This window comes from Sporothrix schenckii (genome assembly GCF_000961545.1).
Source record: "Sporothrix schenckii 1099-18 chromosome Unknown Cont43, whole genome shotgun sequence".
Lineage (NCBI taxonomy): Eukaryota > Fungi > Ascomycota > Sordariomycetes > Ophiostomatales > Ophiostomataceae > Sporothrix > Sporothrix schenckii.
In genome coordinates, this window is record NW_015971144.1 from 2,043,604 (window position 1) to 2,061,144 (window position 17,541).

The 17,541-nt window shown below is 55.3% G+C and overlaps 8 protein-coding genes across 8 annotated transcripts; 3 read left to right on the forward strand and 5 right to left on the reverse strand.

Moving 5' to 3' along the window:
- Window positions 1-764: 764 nt before the first annotated feature.
- On the forward strand, window positions 765-1,707 carry SPSK_02665 (uncharacterized protein; the record flags this gene model as incomplete). Its single annotated transcript, XM_016729533.1, has 2 exons — window positions 765-1,214; window positions 1,282-1,707. The coding sequence occupies 2 exons, from the start codon at window positions 765-767 to the stop codon at window positions 1,705-1,707; spliced, it is 876 nt and encodes a 291-aa protein (XP_016589392.1).
- Window positions 1,708-2,180: 473 nt separating this feature from the next.
- Window positions 2,181-3,859, reverse strand: SPSK_02415 (large subunit ribosomal protein L7e; the record flags this gene model as incomplete). The annotated part of the gene is made up of 3 exons (XM_016729287.1): window positions 2,181-2,807; window positions 3,051-3,162; window positions 3,843-3,859. The coding sequence occupies 3 exons, from the start codon at window positions 3,857-3,859 to the stop codon at window positions 2,181-2,183; spliced, it is 756 nt and encodes a 251-aa protein (XP_016589393.1).
- Window positions 3,860-4,394: 535 nt separating this feature from the next.
- On the forward strand, window positions 4,395-5,049 carry SPSK_02762 (small subunit ribosomal protein S14e; the record flags this gene model as incomplete). The annotated part of the gene is made up of 3 exons (XM_016729628.1): window positions 4,395-4,461; window positions 4,582-4,654; window positions 4,737-5,049. The coding sequence occupies 3 exons, from the start codon at window positions 4,395-4,397 to the stop codon at window positions 5,047-5,049; spliced, it is 453 nt and encodes a 150-aa protein (XP_016589394.1).
- Window positions 5,050-5,677: 628 nt separating this feature from the next.
- SPSK_02168 (DNA excision repair protein ERCC-6) lies at window positions 5,678-9,442 on the reverse strand (the record flags this gene model as incomplete). Its single annotated transcript, XM_016729045.1, has 1 exon — window positions 5,678-9,442. The coding sequence occupies one exon, from the start codon at window positions 9,440-9,442 to the stop codon at window positions 5,678-5,680; it is 3,765 nt and encodes a 1,254-aa protein (XP_016589395.1).
- A 565-nt stretch (window positions 9,443-10,007) lies between these two features.
- Window positions 10,008-11,375, forward strand: SPSK_02519 (2-dehydropantoate 2-reductase; the record flags this gene model as incomplete). The annotated part of the gene is made up of 1 exon (XM_016729388.1): window positions 10,008-11,375. The coding sequence occupies one exon, from the start codon at window positions 10,008-10,010 to the stop codon at window positions 11,373-11,375; it is 1,368 nt and encodes a 455-aa protein (XP_016589396.1).
- A 1,000-nt stretch (window positions 11,376-12,375) lies between these two features.
- Window positions 12,376-12,609, reverse strand: SPSK_02881 (uncharacterized protein; the record flags this gene model as incomplete). Its single annotated transcript, XM_016729742.1, has 1 exon — window positions 12,376-12,609. One exon carries the CDS (start codon window positions 12,607-12,609, stop codon window positions 12,376-12,378), a length of 234 nt encoding a protein of 77 aa, XP_016589397.1.
- A 6-nt stretch (window positions 12,610-12,615) lies between these two features.
- Window positions 12,616-14,006, reverse strand: SPSK_02508 (MYB DNA-binding protein domain-containing protein; the record flags this gene model as incomplete). The annotated part of the gene is made up of 3 exons (XM_016729377.1): window positions 12,616-12,750; window positions 12,824-13,837; window positions 13,884-14,006. The coding sequence occupies 3 exons, from the start codon at window positions 14,004-14,006 to the stop codon at window positions 12,616-12,618; spliced, it is 1,272 nt and encodes a 423-aa protein (XP_016589398.1).
- A 2,744-nt stretch (window positions 14,007-16,750) lies between these two features.
- Window positions 16,751-16,981, reverse strand: SPSK_02886 (uncharacterized protein; the record flags this gene model as incomplete). The annotated part of the gene is made up of 1 exon (XM_016729747.1): window positions 16,751-16,981. One exon carries the CDS (start codon window positions 16,979-16,981, stop codon window positions 16,751-16,753), a length of 231 nt encoding a protein of 76 aa, XP_016589399.1.
- Window positions 16,982-17,541: the final 560 nt, after the last annotated feature.

Sequence of the window (17,541 nt, forward strand, 5' to 3'; positions counted from 1 at the left end):
AAGTTTGTGTCTCAACCCACCTTGTGTCTCCGGATGATGTCGTGAGAACAAGAGAACAGCAACGCTTGTTCTCTGTTGCCTCTCGACTTGTCAGCGGTTCGTCAGCGGTTCAAATCCCAAAACGACCAACGAAAGGATTTAAGTCTCCAACCATCCACCAATCCATGCATCCGACTTTGCAAATCTAGCTTGCGCGGCTGGCTTCACGCCGGTGGATGCCCTGTTTCGGGGGTATCCTGCCGAGTTGCGACGCTTATTAGCGATGACAAGGGAGAAGAGGGGACGTTGAAATGGAGACACTAGCCTCGTGTAAGTGTCACGTGGCTGTCTCGGACAGACAGCAGACAACCAATCATATGTCCTTATTTGATTACTGTCATTGATCGTTGGCATATGACCATTCCAGGCCAAAAACATTAGATGACATAATCAGCCCAGGGAAAATTTCCAGTACGACTCGTTTGCCCCACATCGCTTTTCGCCGCCGAACCAGATGTAGGCAAACGGCGCCTGTTTTCTGCTTAGAAATTGGACCTTGATGACAGGAACGAAAACCGCACATCTGCTGCCGGAGCAGGAACGGACATTGGTACCGCTGTTGGGGTAGTTCACCCCGAATTGAGCCGCACCTACCCAAGCACACGCCATTCAATCTCACCTATTGCCTCCAACGTCATTCTTCTCTCTCAAACACTTATTTTGTAAAAAACAAACAACAACAGCGACCTACACAAGACTCGTCCCTTCCACATCTCTCCACCGCAATGGCTTCGATACCAATATGCTCCCACGCACTTGCGGCCGCATCGTCCGCCCCGAGGAGCATCCTACACCTCCGGAGGGTCCTGTGCCTTGCGCCGGGCAGCGGACCCAGCTCGTCACCCATTCTCGACTTCCTTCTTCCGCCGCCAGCCTCGAGTGCTTATGCCAGCAGTGGTCGCCGAGGCTATGCTACGACACCGAGCTCAGCCGAGTCACAGGCAAGAACAAGGCAGCACAGACCGGCGTCGAGTAGACGCCACTATGCGAGCCGGCTATCAAGACCGAGCATAAACGTGCCGTCGTGGACCACTTCAAGGAACCCAACAAACGTGCCGCAACCCAGGAGCTTCGCTACTACGGCTCCGCGAGGCACGACACAGACCCTGCTGAACCCGCAAATGGACGACGACGGCAATGAGATGCGTCTCGAGATTACCTCCCGTGCCGCCAAGGTATGCTAACATTTTCACCGGACGGATCTGTTTCTCGCTCCTTGCTTCCCTACTAACAGTGTGCCAGCGCCTCGCCAAGGTCATGGAAAAGGACGGCAACAGCCGCCTGGCCCTGCGCATCCAGGTCGAGAGCGGCGGCTGCCACGGCTTCCAGTACCTCATGAGCCTTGTGACGCTGCCAGAGCAGCTGCCGACGACGTCCGGGCCGGATGCGGCCGTCGAGCCGGACGCGGGGGCCGATGCGGGTGGCAGCGAGCCCGTCATTCGAGACGACGACACCATTTTCACCTATGCCGGCGAAGACTCTGGGGCCAGCCTAGCCGACCCGCTGGCGGCGCCCAAGATCATTTTGGACACGCCATCGCTCGAGCTGCTGAAAGGCAGCAAGGTCGACTTCACCATGGAATTGATCGGCTCGCAGTTTAAGATTGTGGACAACCCGCTGGCCACGAGCAGCTGCGGCTGTGGAACAAGCTTTGATATCAAGGCGTGAGATCATTGGTACGTGTTGTCGTTGTTGCCTTTAAGCACAAAACACACACGAACGACGCCTTAGATAGACGTAACGTATTTATGGACACTCAACTCATGCATTACCTCATATGGCATTCTTATAACGACAAAGGGTGGCATATATACGCCACCTGTATGACGGCTTACTAGAAATAGAAACACATTTTCATCTTCACATTCTTAGGCTTGCTCACAAAGCAGAGTCACTTGCAGTACAAAGAAAGAACAGTGGCATATTTATGATGTTTTTTGTGGATTGACCTTTGGAGTAAAATAAGCCGTAGCATTGTGCTTTTCCAGCCAGAAACGCCGTGCGCAACGTTCGAGTTGTCCATTACGCAAAATTTTAAAAACAACCATGTCATCAGTGCCAACAGATTTTTTCATTTCTTTCCAGACAAACACACAACGGCCCCCTGTTCCATCGCAAACAAAACTCGCTGGGCAGAAGCCTTAGTTCATCTGGCGGATCAGGGCGTTGATGTTCTCCTCGCGGTTGCCCAGGTCACCACCCTCAATGAAGTGCTTGAACTTGCGGGTGTGGAAGCCGCCAGTGGGGTTGGACAGCTTGAAAGGCCACAGGAAGTTGGAGGCCTGCTTGAAGTTGGGGCCGACCGTGTAGATCTCGTGGATCAGGTCCTCGACGCAGACAATGCCGTACTTGCCGAGGGACTCCTCGATGATGGCGTTGTCAGTCAGGGCAATGCGCTGCTTGTTGACCTTGCCGTAGCCGCGCTTGTAGACCAGCTCCTTAACGCTCTTCAGGTTGGGGTAGCCGTAGGCGACCCAGGGCTCGACGATCTTGATCATCTCCTGGGTGGCCTTGGTGACGCGGATGAAGACGCCGTTGTTGATCTGCAGCAGACGCAGGACCTGGAGGGTCTTGCGGGGCTTGGGGGGGATCTTGTTGATACCCTTGATGCGGACGACGAAGATCAGGTTGTGCTCGGCCGGGACGTGGAACGAGTTGTTCTGCTTGGCCAGGCGGGCAAGACGGATCTGCTCGCGCTCGGCGTCGCGGTACTCCTTGACGTACTTCTCAGCACGCTTGAAGATGACGGTGCGCTTCTCCTTGTTGGCCTGATGGGGAACGACTGTTAGCTGGCTGTCTTGTGAGGACACATATTACAGTGCAACCCAAATCCCAGAACAAATGCCCATTTCCTTATTCGATATCAGACCCGAAAGATGGTAATTTTTGCAACGACATCGACAAAGTCTAGTTGGCAAGATATAGCTATGCATCATATCGACTTCCTCCTCTTGTCTGTGTTCACGCCCGCTCAATGTAAGAAAATTGAGAGTGTGCGAGATTGTACTTACAGCCTTCTTCTTCTCAATCTCCGCAGAGCGCTCGGCGCGGGCCTTCTCCTGGCTCTTGCGCTTCTTCAGGAGCGTCTCGGGGACCAGAATGTGGTCGTGCGTAGGCACGGAACTGTTGAGATCAGATTAGTACGTAGTCCAGCATACCAAAGGTATGAGGGAGCGCCTGTGGAGAACTGCTGCTCAAGTGCGACATTCTCTCGATGGCTGGCTCGCTTGTTCAATTTAATCGGTGAGATCGCGTGGAGAGCAGGGATGAACAACAAATGAATGTGTCAACCAAGCGGACTCCTTGCACCACTCAAGCCGACAACACCTCGGGCAAACAATCAAGTTCGCTCAAGAAACGTTTTGCTCCTTGCACAAGATGACGAGAGCAGCGCGCCACTCGTTTCGAGACACGACGCTGCTGCTTGTCACTGTAATAGGCACTTATTTTAGAGAAGAACGTCGGCCTTTCGGCACCGGGTCGTTCAGACTCAACACCCAGCACAGCTGCCTTTCAAATTGGGGAGAGCGAAGCGGCCCTCCGCAAGATGGAGAGACGTGCGGGAAACATCAGACTGGCATGCCGTGTCTTCAACGTCTGCTCCGAACACCGATGCGAGACCGAAGAAGAGCACGTATGGCATCCAGCGAATGGGGACCACGACAATCTAGAAGAAAAACTCTGCTGCTTGAGTGAAGCGACCGCCTTTTTTTGCGCTCGTCACACGCAATAAAGCGCAGAGGCGGCAATAAAAAGGTGGCGTTCAAGACAAGGACGATGATGGGAGGGAGGGTGATGCATACGTAGAAGTAGACGCCATTGCGAAGGATTAGTTGTCGAGATGCTCGTCGGTTGTCGAGTATTGTCGATGACTTGTCGATGGTCGAGTGAAGAGGGAGAAGGAAGATTTCGAGACCTAAAAAATTTCAGGCGAGAAAAAGGTGTAGCACAGAAATTGGGCGGGAAAATATGGGGGCCAGAGTGAGACGAGCGAAAATTGGCCAGAGTTGCCCTAAAGTCACAAATCCGCGCTAAAACGGCCCACCCCACAGTCACGAGTTGTCCCTCTTCACCTCGCAAATTTTATAGGGCACGCTAGCCCTGGCTGTTTTCGAGACCAATTTTGCTTGGGCCGCTTTCTGCCGTCATACACCGCCCGTAAATTTTGTGCAGCCAAAGACCTGTTCCCCACCAAAACGACGACACAGGGACCCAGAGACTGTGGTGTTTTTTCCAGGCTAACATTCTGCTGGTGGCTTTTCTGTCCTTCGTTTTGGAATTTTCGCTGTCTCTGTTCTGACATCCTACGATCATCAACACCGTTCACCAACACAGAACACCACCAAACCGCCAACATGCCCCCGAAGAAGACTGTCAAGCCCGCCCAGGAGAACATCTCCCTGGGCCCCCAGGTCCGCGAGGGTACGTTTTGATACGTTTTGGCCGAGCAAGAAGAGACATCGATGCGCAAAACGAAGAATTATCTTTGGCAGAAGCAATTGCGTTGGGACATGGACACCAAGACTAACATTGGACTTTTAGGCGAGCTCGTTTTCGGCGTTGCCCGCATCTTCGCTTCCTTCAACGACACTTTCGTCCACGTTACGGATCTGAGGTAAATACGCTCCAACGGGGGACGGAGGAGAGAATACAAGTCGAGGCAGCACTTTTAAAGGAGGGAAACTAACATGGACCAGTGGTCGCGAAACCATCTGCCGTGTTACCGGTGGCATGAAGGTCAAGGCCGACCGTGACGAGTCCTCGCCGTACGCCGCCATGCTGGCTGCGCAGGACGTCGCCGCCCGCTGCAAGGAGCTGGGCATCACTGCTCTGCACATCAAGATCCGTGCCACCGGTGGCAACGGCACCAAGACCCCCGGCCCCGGTGCCCAGTCGGCCCTGCGCGCCCTGGCCCGTTCCGGCATGAAGATTGGCCGCATCGAGGACGTCACCCCCACGCCCTCCGACTCGACCCGCCGCAAGGGTGGTCGCCGTGGTCGTCGTCTGTAGACATCGACCCGATCGTGTCTGCCGTCGTTTCATTTGCATCACTCGGCGTCACTGGTTGTCTCTGGCTTTTTACAAACCATTATCGATTTCATCTTGGCTCGGTGATGGCGGTGTTTCTTGTTTGAGGCACGCTTCGCTTCGTTTTTCCCCTATTTAGTTTTTTATTCTCGGACATCAAAAACATCGGAAAAAGACGGGCAGGATAGAGGAGCAGAAGAAGACCTAGTATATTTTCTCTTTTTGCGGCCGCACCCCGGGTGTGGTTTACGCACATTGAAAATCATTACGGTTCCTCTTGTTGATCCTTTTCTTCTTTGTCTTTCTTTTCGTCTGCCTCTTTGATGTCGCTGTGGTGTTGACACTTCCGAGGGGAACGGCAAATCTGCCTGGTCCCCATTGACAGTTCTTCTACGTCGCATGTTGCTTCTGGCACAACCGCAGTAATGAGATGGCTTGACAACGGGTTTAAACCAACGGGACGGGCTTGTACCAAGGACACGCTTTTATAAATAGCCTCAAAGACAAATGAATAAAATAGTAAAAAATTAAAAAAAAAAAAAAAAGCTAGTAGTACGTCGTCAATCGTCACGTAAATGCTATACTATGTATACAGTGCAAAGTTGTGCCCTCATGCCTGCTGAAACTTGGGCTTCAATGACCAAATGGCACGCATGCTCGAGCCGGTCTTTTCCATTCGTGCCACCACTTCTAGCGCCTTTTTGAAGTCGGCCGCTTGCTGCTTGCCCGTGCAATACTGGTTAAAATGATCCACAAGCACCTTTGACGGCACCTTGCCGCCGTGCCGCCGAATAAAGTTGGGAATCATCCGTTCAAAATCGTCGACCGTGATGCCGGCCGATGTAGACGCAGACGCAGACGCAGACGCAGACGAAGCATATCCTCGGTCGGGTGTGCCAGAGGGTGAGCGTCTGCTGCTCGGCGTCCGCAGACCTTGGCGGTCGGCAATGGAGGCCAGAATGCCGGACGAGCTCGGCCCAGCACGGCCGCGACGCTCGTTCCGTACATTCCGTGGCCGACCGGCCTCGCCCACTTCGCCTGTCCAAGTGACTGTACCAATCGGCACGCGACCGGCTTCTTCGCCGGCCTGCCGGAGATGAGCGGCGGCCTCGGACGCGACACGACGCGCTTCTTGTTCGAGGATGCGGCGGTCGGCCTGGACAGTGCGTTTACCGCTGCCGCTGCTGCCGCCGTTCATAATCATATCGTGCTCAACAGCGCTGTGGAGGGCGGACTGGGCAAAGATGCCCTTCATAATGCGGTCTTCTTGTGCGGACGCCGATGTGTCGGCGGTTTCGCCATTGGCATTGGCATCGTCATCGTCGGCCTGCTGGAACTCTTCCAGCTTGGCGACACCCGGCATGCTGCGCAACTGTTTGGCGTCATCACCATCACCAGCGGCAGCAGCAGTAGCCTCCGTGGCCTTGCCCTTGTTGCCGTCGGTAATGACGGGGACCGCGTCCGGGCCGGGTGTAATGACTTGCTTGCGGCCGGTGGGCACCGTCACCTCGCTGCCCTGGAACAGCTCGCTCGTCTCCGTGACGCCGTCCTCGTACGAGCCGAGACTGAACAGGTCGTGCAAGTCATGCAAGCCAAAGGTCGTCCGCTGTTTGGGGTCCTTGAGGACCTTGTTGGTCAGAAACTGCTTGAAGATCTGGCGGTGGTAGATTTTTTCTTCGATGGTGCCGGCCGTCATGAGACGGTAGATGGTCACCTCCTTTTTCTGGCCCAGTCGCCAGGCACGCTCACGCGCCTGCACGTCCGTCGATGGGTTCCAGTCGGGGTCAAAGATGATGACGCGGTTGGCGCCTGTCAAATTGGTGCCGAGACCGCCGACTTTGGTGGTGAGGAGGAACAAGTCAATGTTGGGGTTGTTGTTGAAGCGGTCGACCAGCGTCTGGCGGTCCTTGATGGCCGTCTTGCCGTCCATTCGCAAATAGTTGATGTCGCCCTGGCGCTGCACGAACGCCTCCAGGATATCCAGCATCTGTGTGCCCTGGGAAAAGAGCAGCGTCTTGTGGCCGAAGCGCTTCCACATTTGCAGCAGCGTCTTTACGACCTGCATCTTGCCCGACTTGTTGGGATTGCCCCAATAATACCCCTCCTTGTGCTTCAGCGGCGGTTCCAGCAAATCGGGGTGGTTGCAGATCTTGCGCAGAATGTCGATGCCGTAGAGCGACTGCCGCGCTCTGCGCAGGATGGCGTTCATTTCGTCCGATTTCAGAAACAGCTCGTAGGCCAACCGTTGCGGCTCCGTCAGCTTGCAAAACAAGACCTGCTCGCTCTTCTTGGGCAGGTCGGTGGCCACGTCGGCCTTGAGGCGCTGCAGCAGGTACGGGCTGATGGCATCCTTCAGCGTCTCGGCACACTTCTGGGCCGTCATGATCTGGAGGTTCGTCGCGTTGGCGTAGCCGCCCAGCCGGATGGGGATCTCAAACTGGTTGCGGAAGTTGATGAGCGTGCCCAGGCGCATGGGATAGATAAAGTCAAACAGGGACCACAGCTCGGTCAGGTTGTTCTGCATGGGCGTGCCTGACAGGATGATGCGGTTCGGCGTCCGCAGCTCCTTGCAGTAGACCGTGATGGCGGTGTTTGGGTTCCGGATCTTGTGGCCCTCGTCAAGCACGGCATAGCCCCAATTGACAGGTATCAGAACATCGCCATACGTCTGCAGGCCGGCATAGGTCGTGACCAGAACGTGGCCATGCTTCACCACGCGGTCGACAATCTTCTTGGCTGCCGCACTCGATCCACGCTTCGCAGGCCGGCTGTCCCACGGCAGCTCCTCCTCTTCGATGCGGTCTTCGCCCTTGACACTCAGCATGCCGCTGCCGGACGAGTGTAGGATGGACACCCGTAGCGCGGGCCACCAGCGGTGGAACTCATTGACCCACTGCCGCAGGACGGTGGCCGGTGCAACAACAATGACGGGCTTGTCGAGACGCCGGCTGTAGTGCAGGGCCGCCACGAACGAGATCAGCTGCACTGTCTTGCCGAGACCCATCTCGTCGCCAATGATGCCGCCAACGCGCATGTCGTACAGCTCAGCGAGCCACCGAACGGCCGTCTTTTGGTAGGCAAAGAGTGACGGGTAAATGTCGCCCGGCAAACGAAGGCCGTTTTCAAAGACATGGTCGGGTTCGTCTGGCGATGGTTTGAACCACTCGGGCGTGTCGTCGTCGTCATCGTCATCCGCAAGGAGACCGGCGGCTTGCCTTCGCAGCCGCCGCGCATTTCTTCTCCGGGTAACCCAGTTGTCCAAGCGTTGCTTGTAGACCATCTCGTTTCCATCGTCGACGCCGCTCAGGTTGACCTTGGCATCGGAGTCGCCTTCCGTCTCGCTTGCTAGTGTGGATGCTCGCCCGTTGCGCCCTCGTTGTTTCTTTGCTTTGGGTCGCGTGAGCTCGGTAAAGTCGGTCGTGTCGTCATCGTCGCTCTCATCTCCGGACGCTGGTGCCGTTCCCGGCTCCGAGGCGTCTGCTGCCGGCTTCCATTCATCTTCGTCGCCGTCTCCACCACTGTAGTCGGAGCCTTGCTCAGCATCGACAGGTCTTGTTTTCCGCTTTTTTCGCGGCCGTAGTGAAAACTCGGACTCGACGGATGCCTCGGCGGCCGTGCTTGGTCCTGCCTGAGCTTCTGTTTCCTGCTTCTGCTTTGCTGCCCGTTGTGCATCCGCCCGGCCGAGTTTGACGGCCTGGACGCCCTCAGAGAAGCCTGGAAGCCGCAGATTCTGGTGCGAGTGGGGCTCGTCGCGTGCACTGCCGGCCAGCTCTTCTGCAATAGCCTCATCTTCAGCCTCCAGAATCACGTCGGCCAGGTCACCCGCGACGCCGTCGGGCCGCGCACCGCTAACCTTGGCAAACGGCGTGATTTTACCAGTGCGAATCAGGAACTCGCGCTGCGTCTCGTTGGGCAGCCGGTGGTTGCCGGCACTCTTGTCGTCGTCGGTCGCCGAAGCCGGACCCGCCGCTCCACGTCCGCCGTCGCCCACATGTCGCTGGTCGATGCGTCGGCGAAAATCGGCAAGGTCCTTGTCGGCCGTCTCGATCTCGGTCGCCAGTTTGGCAATTTCCGACTCGAAACGACGCCGCAGCGCCGGGTTACCTGTTGACGTCGCCCGTAGCCGCTGCTGGTAGGTGCTGCGCTGCGCTTCCAGCTTCGTTTTGGACGCCTCGAGCCGCATAATGCGCTTCTCGTCGCGCTTGTCTTCGGCGTCGATGAGGGCAAGCTCGGCCTGGTAGGTGATGTCGCGCTCAAGGTCGTCCTGGTCTCGCACTGTCTCCGTCAGGGCCTTGATGGCCGACTCTTCGTCCAGCATGGCGGCGTTGTCGGACACCGCATCCGGTGCCGCAGGGGTGTGAGACGGAGACGACATCGTCTCGATGTCCGCTTCACCTTGAACGGAAGCGACGGAGAATTGCTGTCTGACGGAGAATTGCTGTGTCTCTGTAAAGGGCAATGAGATGTCGACGCTTCAAGACACGTCGTAAGAAACTGCACTTGCCGTCCTGCAGCCTGCGTTTCAGAAAGTGAGCAGTTGCGAGAAACAGCAGGTTGCCGAGTATGTAGTGTGACAGCTCGGTGGCGATCGACTTTCTCAAACGTCATCCGAAGAAAGTTGGGGAATCGCGACGCTTCCACGACAGCACGTGACATAACCGCTTTTTAAAGTGGTTTTTACCGCTAGGCTACAGCGCCTCCACAGGCGTCTTTCTCGCCACCATAGCCGTTTAGCCCAACACCAACGCTTACCTAATTGCCGACGGCCTCAACGTGAAGCGAAGCATCGAGCGACTTCTTCCATAGCTCTCGGTATACTCGGGGGGATGTTTTCTCTTGCTTTAAAGTCTCACTACCCTGCTGCGGTGTCTTGTACATACTGGCGCAGCGCCTGGTTGGTGCCAGCGGCGCCCTCCAGGATATGGTTCAGCTCCAAACCGATGACAGATGCCGTTGGAGCGGATGGGCCGGGGGAAGCTGCCATCCCGGGTTGGCTGTCAAATGTGCTTCAGGACAAGGCACCAGGACCAAAAATCTACAAGTGGACCGCGGAAGATATACCGGGTGGCTCCAGCACGGCCAAACCAGTGACGAGCCGGAAGCTTTCGGCAGAAGAAGAGCAGAGGCGCATCTACATCCTGGGCATGGGAAACCTGGGCCGACTTTTTGCTGCTTCACTCGCCAGGCTGCCGAATCGTCCGCCGATCACATTGGTCGTCCACCGTCCCGGCCTCCTAGAACAGTGGCGCTCCAAACCCGGCGTTGTGTTACACCCGCCGAGCTACCTTAAGGATCAACACGATCTGGACGACAGTGCTCGGACCACCGGCTTTGACGTCGAGATGTGGTCTGAGGCGCCTCCGTCTTCTTCGGCGCGGGCGCAATCTGCAGAAATAAGCAATATCGCCAATCTTGTCATTTCCACCAAGGCCCAGGACGCGCTCAAGACGGCAGACTGGCTGCGGCGATATCTCGGGCCCGACTCGGCTGTCGCCTTTGCGCAGAACGGCATGAACAAGCTGTGGCCACCGTACGGAGCTGTCTACAACAAGGCACGCTACCCCGGGACGGCCGCGGCTCCTCTCTGGCTCGCCTGCATTGTGACCCATGGCGTCTTTTCGCTCGGGCCGTTTGCCAGCGTCCATGCATCGCCTGCCGATGTTGTTTTGGGGGCCGTAGGCGACGACAGTCCCGGCTTTGCAGGAGAGGAGTCCTTTCCTTACCTCGTCCGGCAGATCCTGGCGGCATCCCAGCTAAACGCCCGCTGGGCCCCGCGCCATGAGTTGTGGGTGCTGCAGCTCGAGAAGCTTGTGGTCAACGCCGTCATCAATCCCCTGACCGCCATCCTGCGCTGCAAGAATGGCGCTCTTTTTGTGCCAGGAGGCGAATCGGCGGTGCCGCAGGTTATTGACGAGCTTCTCCAAGAGGCGAGTGTTGTGTTGCGCGCGCTTGTCCTCCACGAGATGGAAAGCGGCAGCATCTTTGCACGGACGGGGAACGATGCCAGTGGCGATAATGACAAAGAAGCGTTGGTCGAAAGACTCTCCTTTGCGAGTCTACGAGCCATGATCTACCGCGTGGGCAACCTCGTCAAGGACAACAACAGCTCCATGCTCCAGGACGCGCTGGCCGGGAAGACGACCGAGGTGGGCGAGTTTAACGGCTGGATCGTCGACATGGCTCGCTACTTGGAGAGCGTGAATGCGACAGACGGGAGGTCCATCCAGGTCGCGGCGCACGAAAAGATGGTAGACCTGGTAGAGAAGGCTGTCCCTCTTAGCAAAATTGAGCTGGAAAGCCAATTTTAACGATAATTATTTGATGACATGTATCGGAGTTTTACAATAGTGATGGATATGACGAGAAGTTATAATGGTCGTTTTATTCAATTGTGCAAGTCATGTCTATTTATTTACTCTTTCCATCCATTAATAAATAATTAAACGAAGGTGTGAATCGTATAGTCGAGTTTATTTATTTGAATTTGTTTCCAGAAATACAATGCAAATTATTTTTTTATTTATACCTCGAATAAAAACAATAGAGATTGGCTAGAAACATAAGTTGGCTTAATGTATTATCAACAGAGAAAGCTGAGTGAGACTAATACGTGTACTATTTATTTATATTTATGGATTACAGAAATGCCCGACGTGTGGAGCTCAGGTAAACAAAAAGAGAGAAAAAAAAAAAATAGAACGAGGAGGGGGAGAGTGAATGAGAAGCCAAGATCAAAAACACAAATAAATCCAACGCCCGCACGCCCCATCACAAACGAAACGGCAAAAGCTCGGCAGCCCAAGCGCGATACAATTACACCGTTCATATACCGATCGCGTCGCTTCGTCTCTAATTCCGCGTTTCTATGGTCATAACATTCAGGCCGGAAATCAAAATAGGTGGAAAATAAAATGTGAAAAAGAAAAGCGAAGGACGAAACATAAAAAGAAAATAAAACGTCGCCCCAGAAGACATGATTAAGAGGGAGTACATGATGCTGCCAAAAGAGGAAAGGGGTATGATACTGCCGTGCGATGAAAGGAAAAGAAAAGAAAAGGCTCGACAGCGTAAGTTCTAAACAAGGACATGGCAATAAATGGTAATGGTGAAGAGAGTCAAACGTACCAAGTTACCACGCAGACACAAACAGAAAAATGAAATAAATGAAATGAAGCAGAAAGAGACAAAGGAAAGGCCCTTCAACAAGGGAGATTACCATTGATGGGCGTGAGAAGCCGGCACGATCAAGTCGGCGTATGGCTTGTTGCAAACGCGAGAGTAAATGCGAGCATAGCGCTCGTGGACGGACTACAGCTGCTGGGAGAACATGCTGCCGGGTAGTCCGGGAGATTGTTGTGGATGATGTTGTTGGTGTGACAGCTGGTGCGCGTGTTGTTGATGTGGGTGGTGATGCTGCTGTTGCTGTTGCTGGTGAAGGTGCTGTTGATGATGCTGCTGTTGTTGTTGCTGCTGCTGTTGCTGCTGCTGCTCAGCGTAGATCGTGGTGTCCCCAGACCCAGGATTGGCTCCTGCTGGAGACATTGATTGCTATAAGGGCCCTCCCATCATCTGCGCCGCACGCTCCCGGCACGCCGCCGGCGTGAAACCCGTACCGACCTTGTTGGCCACAATACGCCACTTTTCGTTTTCATAGTCCTGCAGAGCCGTCCGTAGTTTTTGATCCTGGCCTTGTTAGTCCACGCCGCCCCCGAGGCAAAAAAAGGTATGAGGGATACAAAAGAGGTCGCAAACGCACCGTTTCGTCCGTCCACTGTGTCGTCTTCGCCTTCAACTTGGTGCAGTACCGCACTTGCAGGGTCCCACTGGAGCGCCCCGGGAAAAAGTCGGCGATTTGCTTCCACGTCAGGCTCTTGTTTTCCTTCAGGTCGATTAAGAGCTGGTCGTCTTCCGGCGTGAACTTGAGCTTGGGGCCCCGCGGCCGGGGGGCCGGTGGTGGCATGCCGGCTTGGCCCACAACGCTTGGTGCGCCGCCACCGCCGCCGCCTCCCCCCTCCCCATCACGCCGCATCATTTTCGAAGGAGGTCCCGTATCTGGTAGTCGGTGGTGATGGTGGGTCGGAGGCAGAGACTGTGGCGTGGCCTGTTGTGGTGTTCCTGTTGGCTGCCCATATGCGCCCATCGAGTCGAGATCACTCTGCTCCAGATCCGGCATCCCGGACACAGAGAGATCGAGGTCTTCGGGCCGCGTTCGTTTCACTCCCGCCGTTGTACCAACAGGTCCGGCGGTCAAACCTGGATAGAGCGGCGTGACGACTGCATGCGGTGAAGGAACGGGCGCCCCGTAGTGCGCCTGGCCCGGATGGTGCCCAAGATGCCGGGCGGCAGCTGCGGCGGCATGGTGCGCGCCCATCTGGCTCGGGTCCATCAGCACCTGATGGGGGTGGTGCGCGGCGGCCGCGTGGTGGTGTGACATGGTGTGGTGGTGTGATTGTTGCTGCTGCTGCTGCTGCTGCTGCTGCTGGTGATGCGCTGCCGCGGTTGTGTCGTGCAAAGAAGTACCGGTTCCGATGTGGTGCAGCGACGGCCGGCTGTGATGCTGTTGCGGCTCGTAAGCCTGCGGCGCTTGATTATGTTGCTGCTCGCCAGGGTGCGAGTCCTGGGGAGAGTAATCGACATTGTAGTCTGACCCTACTCTGTAGTTGCTCGCCAGCGTGTCGTCTATGCATGGGTTCCGCCAGAGCGAGCCGCTCTGGCTGGTCGCCGGACTCTGAAGGGAAAGAATTTGATAGACCGGGGCCCCGGAGGGCGGCTGCGTCGAAAGTGTATGGAGGGACCGTGTTGGACCCCGGGCACACGTTGTTGCCGTTATTAGAGGCCTGGCTCTGCCGTCGATGCGGGCGTTCGGCCGCCTGGTGTATGTCCTCTGCGTTACGGACCGTGAGGGAGTGACTAAAGTGGCTCTCGAAAAACGACCGCATGCGTATTGTTGAGAATTTGTCGATTAGAAAGGGACTGTCTGTGATGCTTGGTGGTTGGTAATGCCGAAGAAGAGATGTTGAACAAGGTACAGGCTGGAAAGAAAACGAAAGTGGGCGACAGCGAGTGTGGTTGACGAATAGACGTGCGGTGTACGGGCTTCGCGTTTTGGCCAAATAGATAAAGAGTGTAATAGTGGGAAGACTGAGTGGGAGGAGAGAGAAACAGAGGAAACTCTGTCAGAGAGAGGCGTGTGTGCGAGCGGCGGAGTATTTCAATAACAAGCAGACAAGCTATTACAAGGGTAAGAACGGAAGAACGCGACAAGGACAAGAAGGGGCTGCTGTGCTTCCATCCGTCTGGTGCCGGGGAGATCGTTGGGTTTGGCGTGTTGGCTGATCGTGTGCTGCTCTCATGTCCTTGGATCCGTCGACGGTAGAGGCGAGGTGTAGCTGCTGATGATCTGGGCAGGGCGGGAGCGCATTATCGTCTGATCTTCGTAGTCAAGGCAAAGGGTAAAGAGCAAAACGACGTATTCAGGGGCCGAGTGCGGATAAGAGAACACGAGCAGCTAGTCACCGCCGTGGTACATGTGAGTCTGTGTCGGGGCTTTCTTATACTTATAAGAGCCCATATAAGAGCGCACGGTGGGCGGCGGACGGTGGTAGGTAGGATGGACTAAGTGGACGGTATTGGAAATGGAAAGGCCAACTTTAAAAAAATAAATAAGAGGATTTATGGGGTCAGCATCCAGGAATCCGACCCCTCCCCTGGTCTGCCACTACTGGGATATGGAGACCAAGCACTATTGAGTACGCAATACGAAATACACAGGACGGAGAACACGTCCAGTATGCGTGAAGGGGAGGGGGGGGGTCGTTGGCATTTCCTTTGCTCAGCATCCGATGAGGTAGCATAATTTGGTGATCTTATGCCATGGCTTGCATGCCGGATATAGAAACGGTTAGGCCCCGGCCCCAGATGACAACAATACAGGGGGTGGGGTGAAGATGCTAGGGTGTGTACTGGGAGGGGGGGGGGGGGGGTCTTGAGTTGGTAAAACGGCCATGAAAAGAAGACAAGAGAAAGACCAAGCCAGGAACAGATAGATGCATATCAGCCCCAAAGAGTAAATTGGTCAAGACTGATGCAAAAAGGGAAGAACAACAAAAAGTCACAGGTCAGTTGGGAGGCTGAACAAAAGACAATGAAAAGAGCAACAAGAAGAAGCCTCATGGAGGGTGAAGATGGGCTAGCAGCGTCCTGGGCCAGTCCACTGAGAGAGAAGAATCGAGAACGCATAGAAGAATGCAAAACACACAGAGTCGGATTGGCCATCGTAACATGAAACACTTTCGACCCTGTACTTGGGACGAGTGACGAGTGACGAGGGAGAGCCCGCAAGCGAAGAGCGGGTAGAGGAGGCGAGCAGGGCTGCGGAAGGTATCCCATTCCCCCCCAAACTGGGGCATTCCGTGCGGTTCGCTGCCGGACAGATAGAAGCCGACTGGGACGAACAGACTGCTCTCACAATAGTGGTAACGGTGGCGACAAGTACTCCCGCAATGGCATAGGCGGGAAGATGGGGATGACGCGGGACATACCTGTCAGAGGAAAAAGGAAAAAACGTCACGGCCAGTTGTTCCCTTCCTCCTTGTAGACCTCCCCACGTCAGTTTTCATACTTTTTGCCCCTTCCGCTGGTGCCATTAAATTACGCTCGAAAGGTTTTTTTTGTGCGTAATCCATGGCTTTCTTTGACCATGCATGAAAGCATTAGAATGTTTTGCCCCGGGTTTGCCTCTCTCTGCCTTAAGGTTGACTAGCTGGAGGAGGCGAGGAGACAGGAGACAGTAGAAGGATGGGGGCCAGTGCCGAGGAAACAGCCAACGGTAAAAGACGAAAAAATAGGAAAAAAAAAGAGGACTGCTGGATGGGAACAGACTTCGGTGCGTTGCGATGGGATTCCAGAGCTAGGAAAAGCGCCACTATTTGTTTCTGTCCGCGTCCTGTCGTCTTAATAGACGTCTGTTATGATGCAACCCAAGGTGGCAGTGGAAGGCCTGGCGTCGCGGCTTGTGAAGGACAAAGGACCAAACGATAGGCGAGGAGCGCCTCAGACTCAGACGGCTTACAGCGGTGAGTGAGAGCCTCCGGTAGATTGTGTCGTGGTGGTCGTGGCTTGCAGCTCTTGTGTGTGTGGTACAAAGTACATGGTGAGATGCAAAATGAGATGTATGGTGGAAGCGGGATTCATAGTACGGAGCACATGCATATCGTACGCATTTCGGACAGTGCTCCACGCACCACTGTTGGCAGACGGGCCTGCGCTCAACGCCGTGCGTCCAAATCAAATTCTCAGACTTGGATGGCTTCGATCCTGTATGGCGAGCCAGGGTCCAACATGTGAGCGTCATGCCATTGGCAAAGCGGACGTTGAAATGAGCTGACGGGGGTTGACCCGGGCAGTAACTCGATTTGGACGGCCACACCAGGTCAACAACTGCTGAGTACGGCGTATACGTGCGGCAGTCGTATTTTGTATTTTGCATGGATTAGAGTTGAGTGTGGAGGCAGTTGTCCAAGCTGTCGGGAGTGCTGGGGAGCGCCGGGAAGCATCTGATAGTCTCCAATGGGATGTAGTGTGAGCAGGGGAGGTCCGAATTCCTGTACTTTTCGTAGTGGGAGAGAGATGTGCGCGCCGTGTGAAGCGAGGAGCAGTTCCGACGAAGAGCGACGCAACAAGATCATGCATTACATTGTGCGCGCAGTCCCTGCGTCTTTTCACACGCCGCATCGCCGCATCGCCAGGACAGTCCTTGCAGCGATGATGCTTCGCGCACCGCCGGTGGCTGGGCCTGACCTGGACCAGGCCTGACCATGTCGGCAGCTCCAAGATTGCAAGATGCCTTCGCGTCAATGCCCGTAGCCCTGGTGGCCCATGCAGAGGCCACCAGAGAATCAGAAAGAGGGCCCATATCGTCAGATGGAGTGCAAAGTGTACGAAGACGGGGCCGCGGACAATGTGATCTTCCCATGCGCAAGACGTCGCAACGCTGGGAGGGGCAGAGCGGCTGTTCGACGGACAGGGATATGCATAAGGAAGGCTTGAAGCTCGGAACCCAGCAATAAAACGAACATTATGCTGCCAGGCCCTTGCCAGGCCCCTGCTTCGCCCTAAATGCTGTCTGACAAGGGGTCGGACGGAGACGTGAGCAATTGATTGCTGGTCTTCTAGAAAGCCAGATGCAGGCTTCTAGCGCGGCGCGACGTTATGAGTTGTGGGAGCTGGGATGTTCGTGCGGGCGTGCTGAAGGCCCCTGTCTACGACATACTTGACTCCTTGGTTCTGGTTCCTATTTTGAGATTGTGAGCTTTCTTTCCAATTTTTTTTCCTGACGATCTTTCGCCTGATGTTGGCAATGCAGTCGTACCGTTGTTGCGCCGTGTTTGGCTGCAGGCTTGTATTGCATTCCTGTAATACAAACACTCGACGGGCGCACGGTCGGGGCTCGAATTGTTCTTTTTGTTCCTTCAA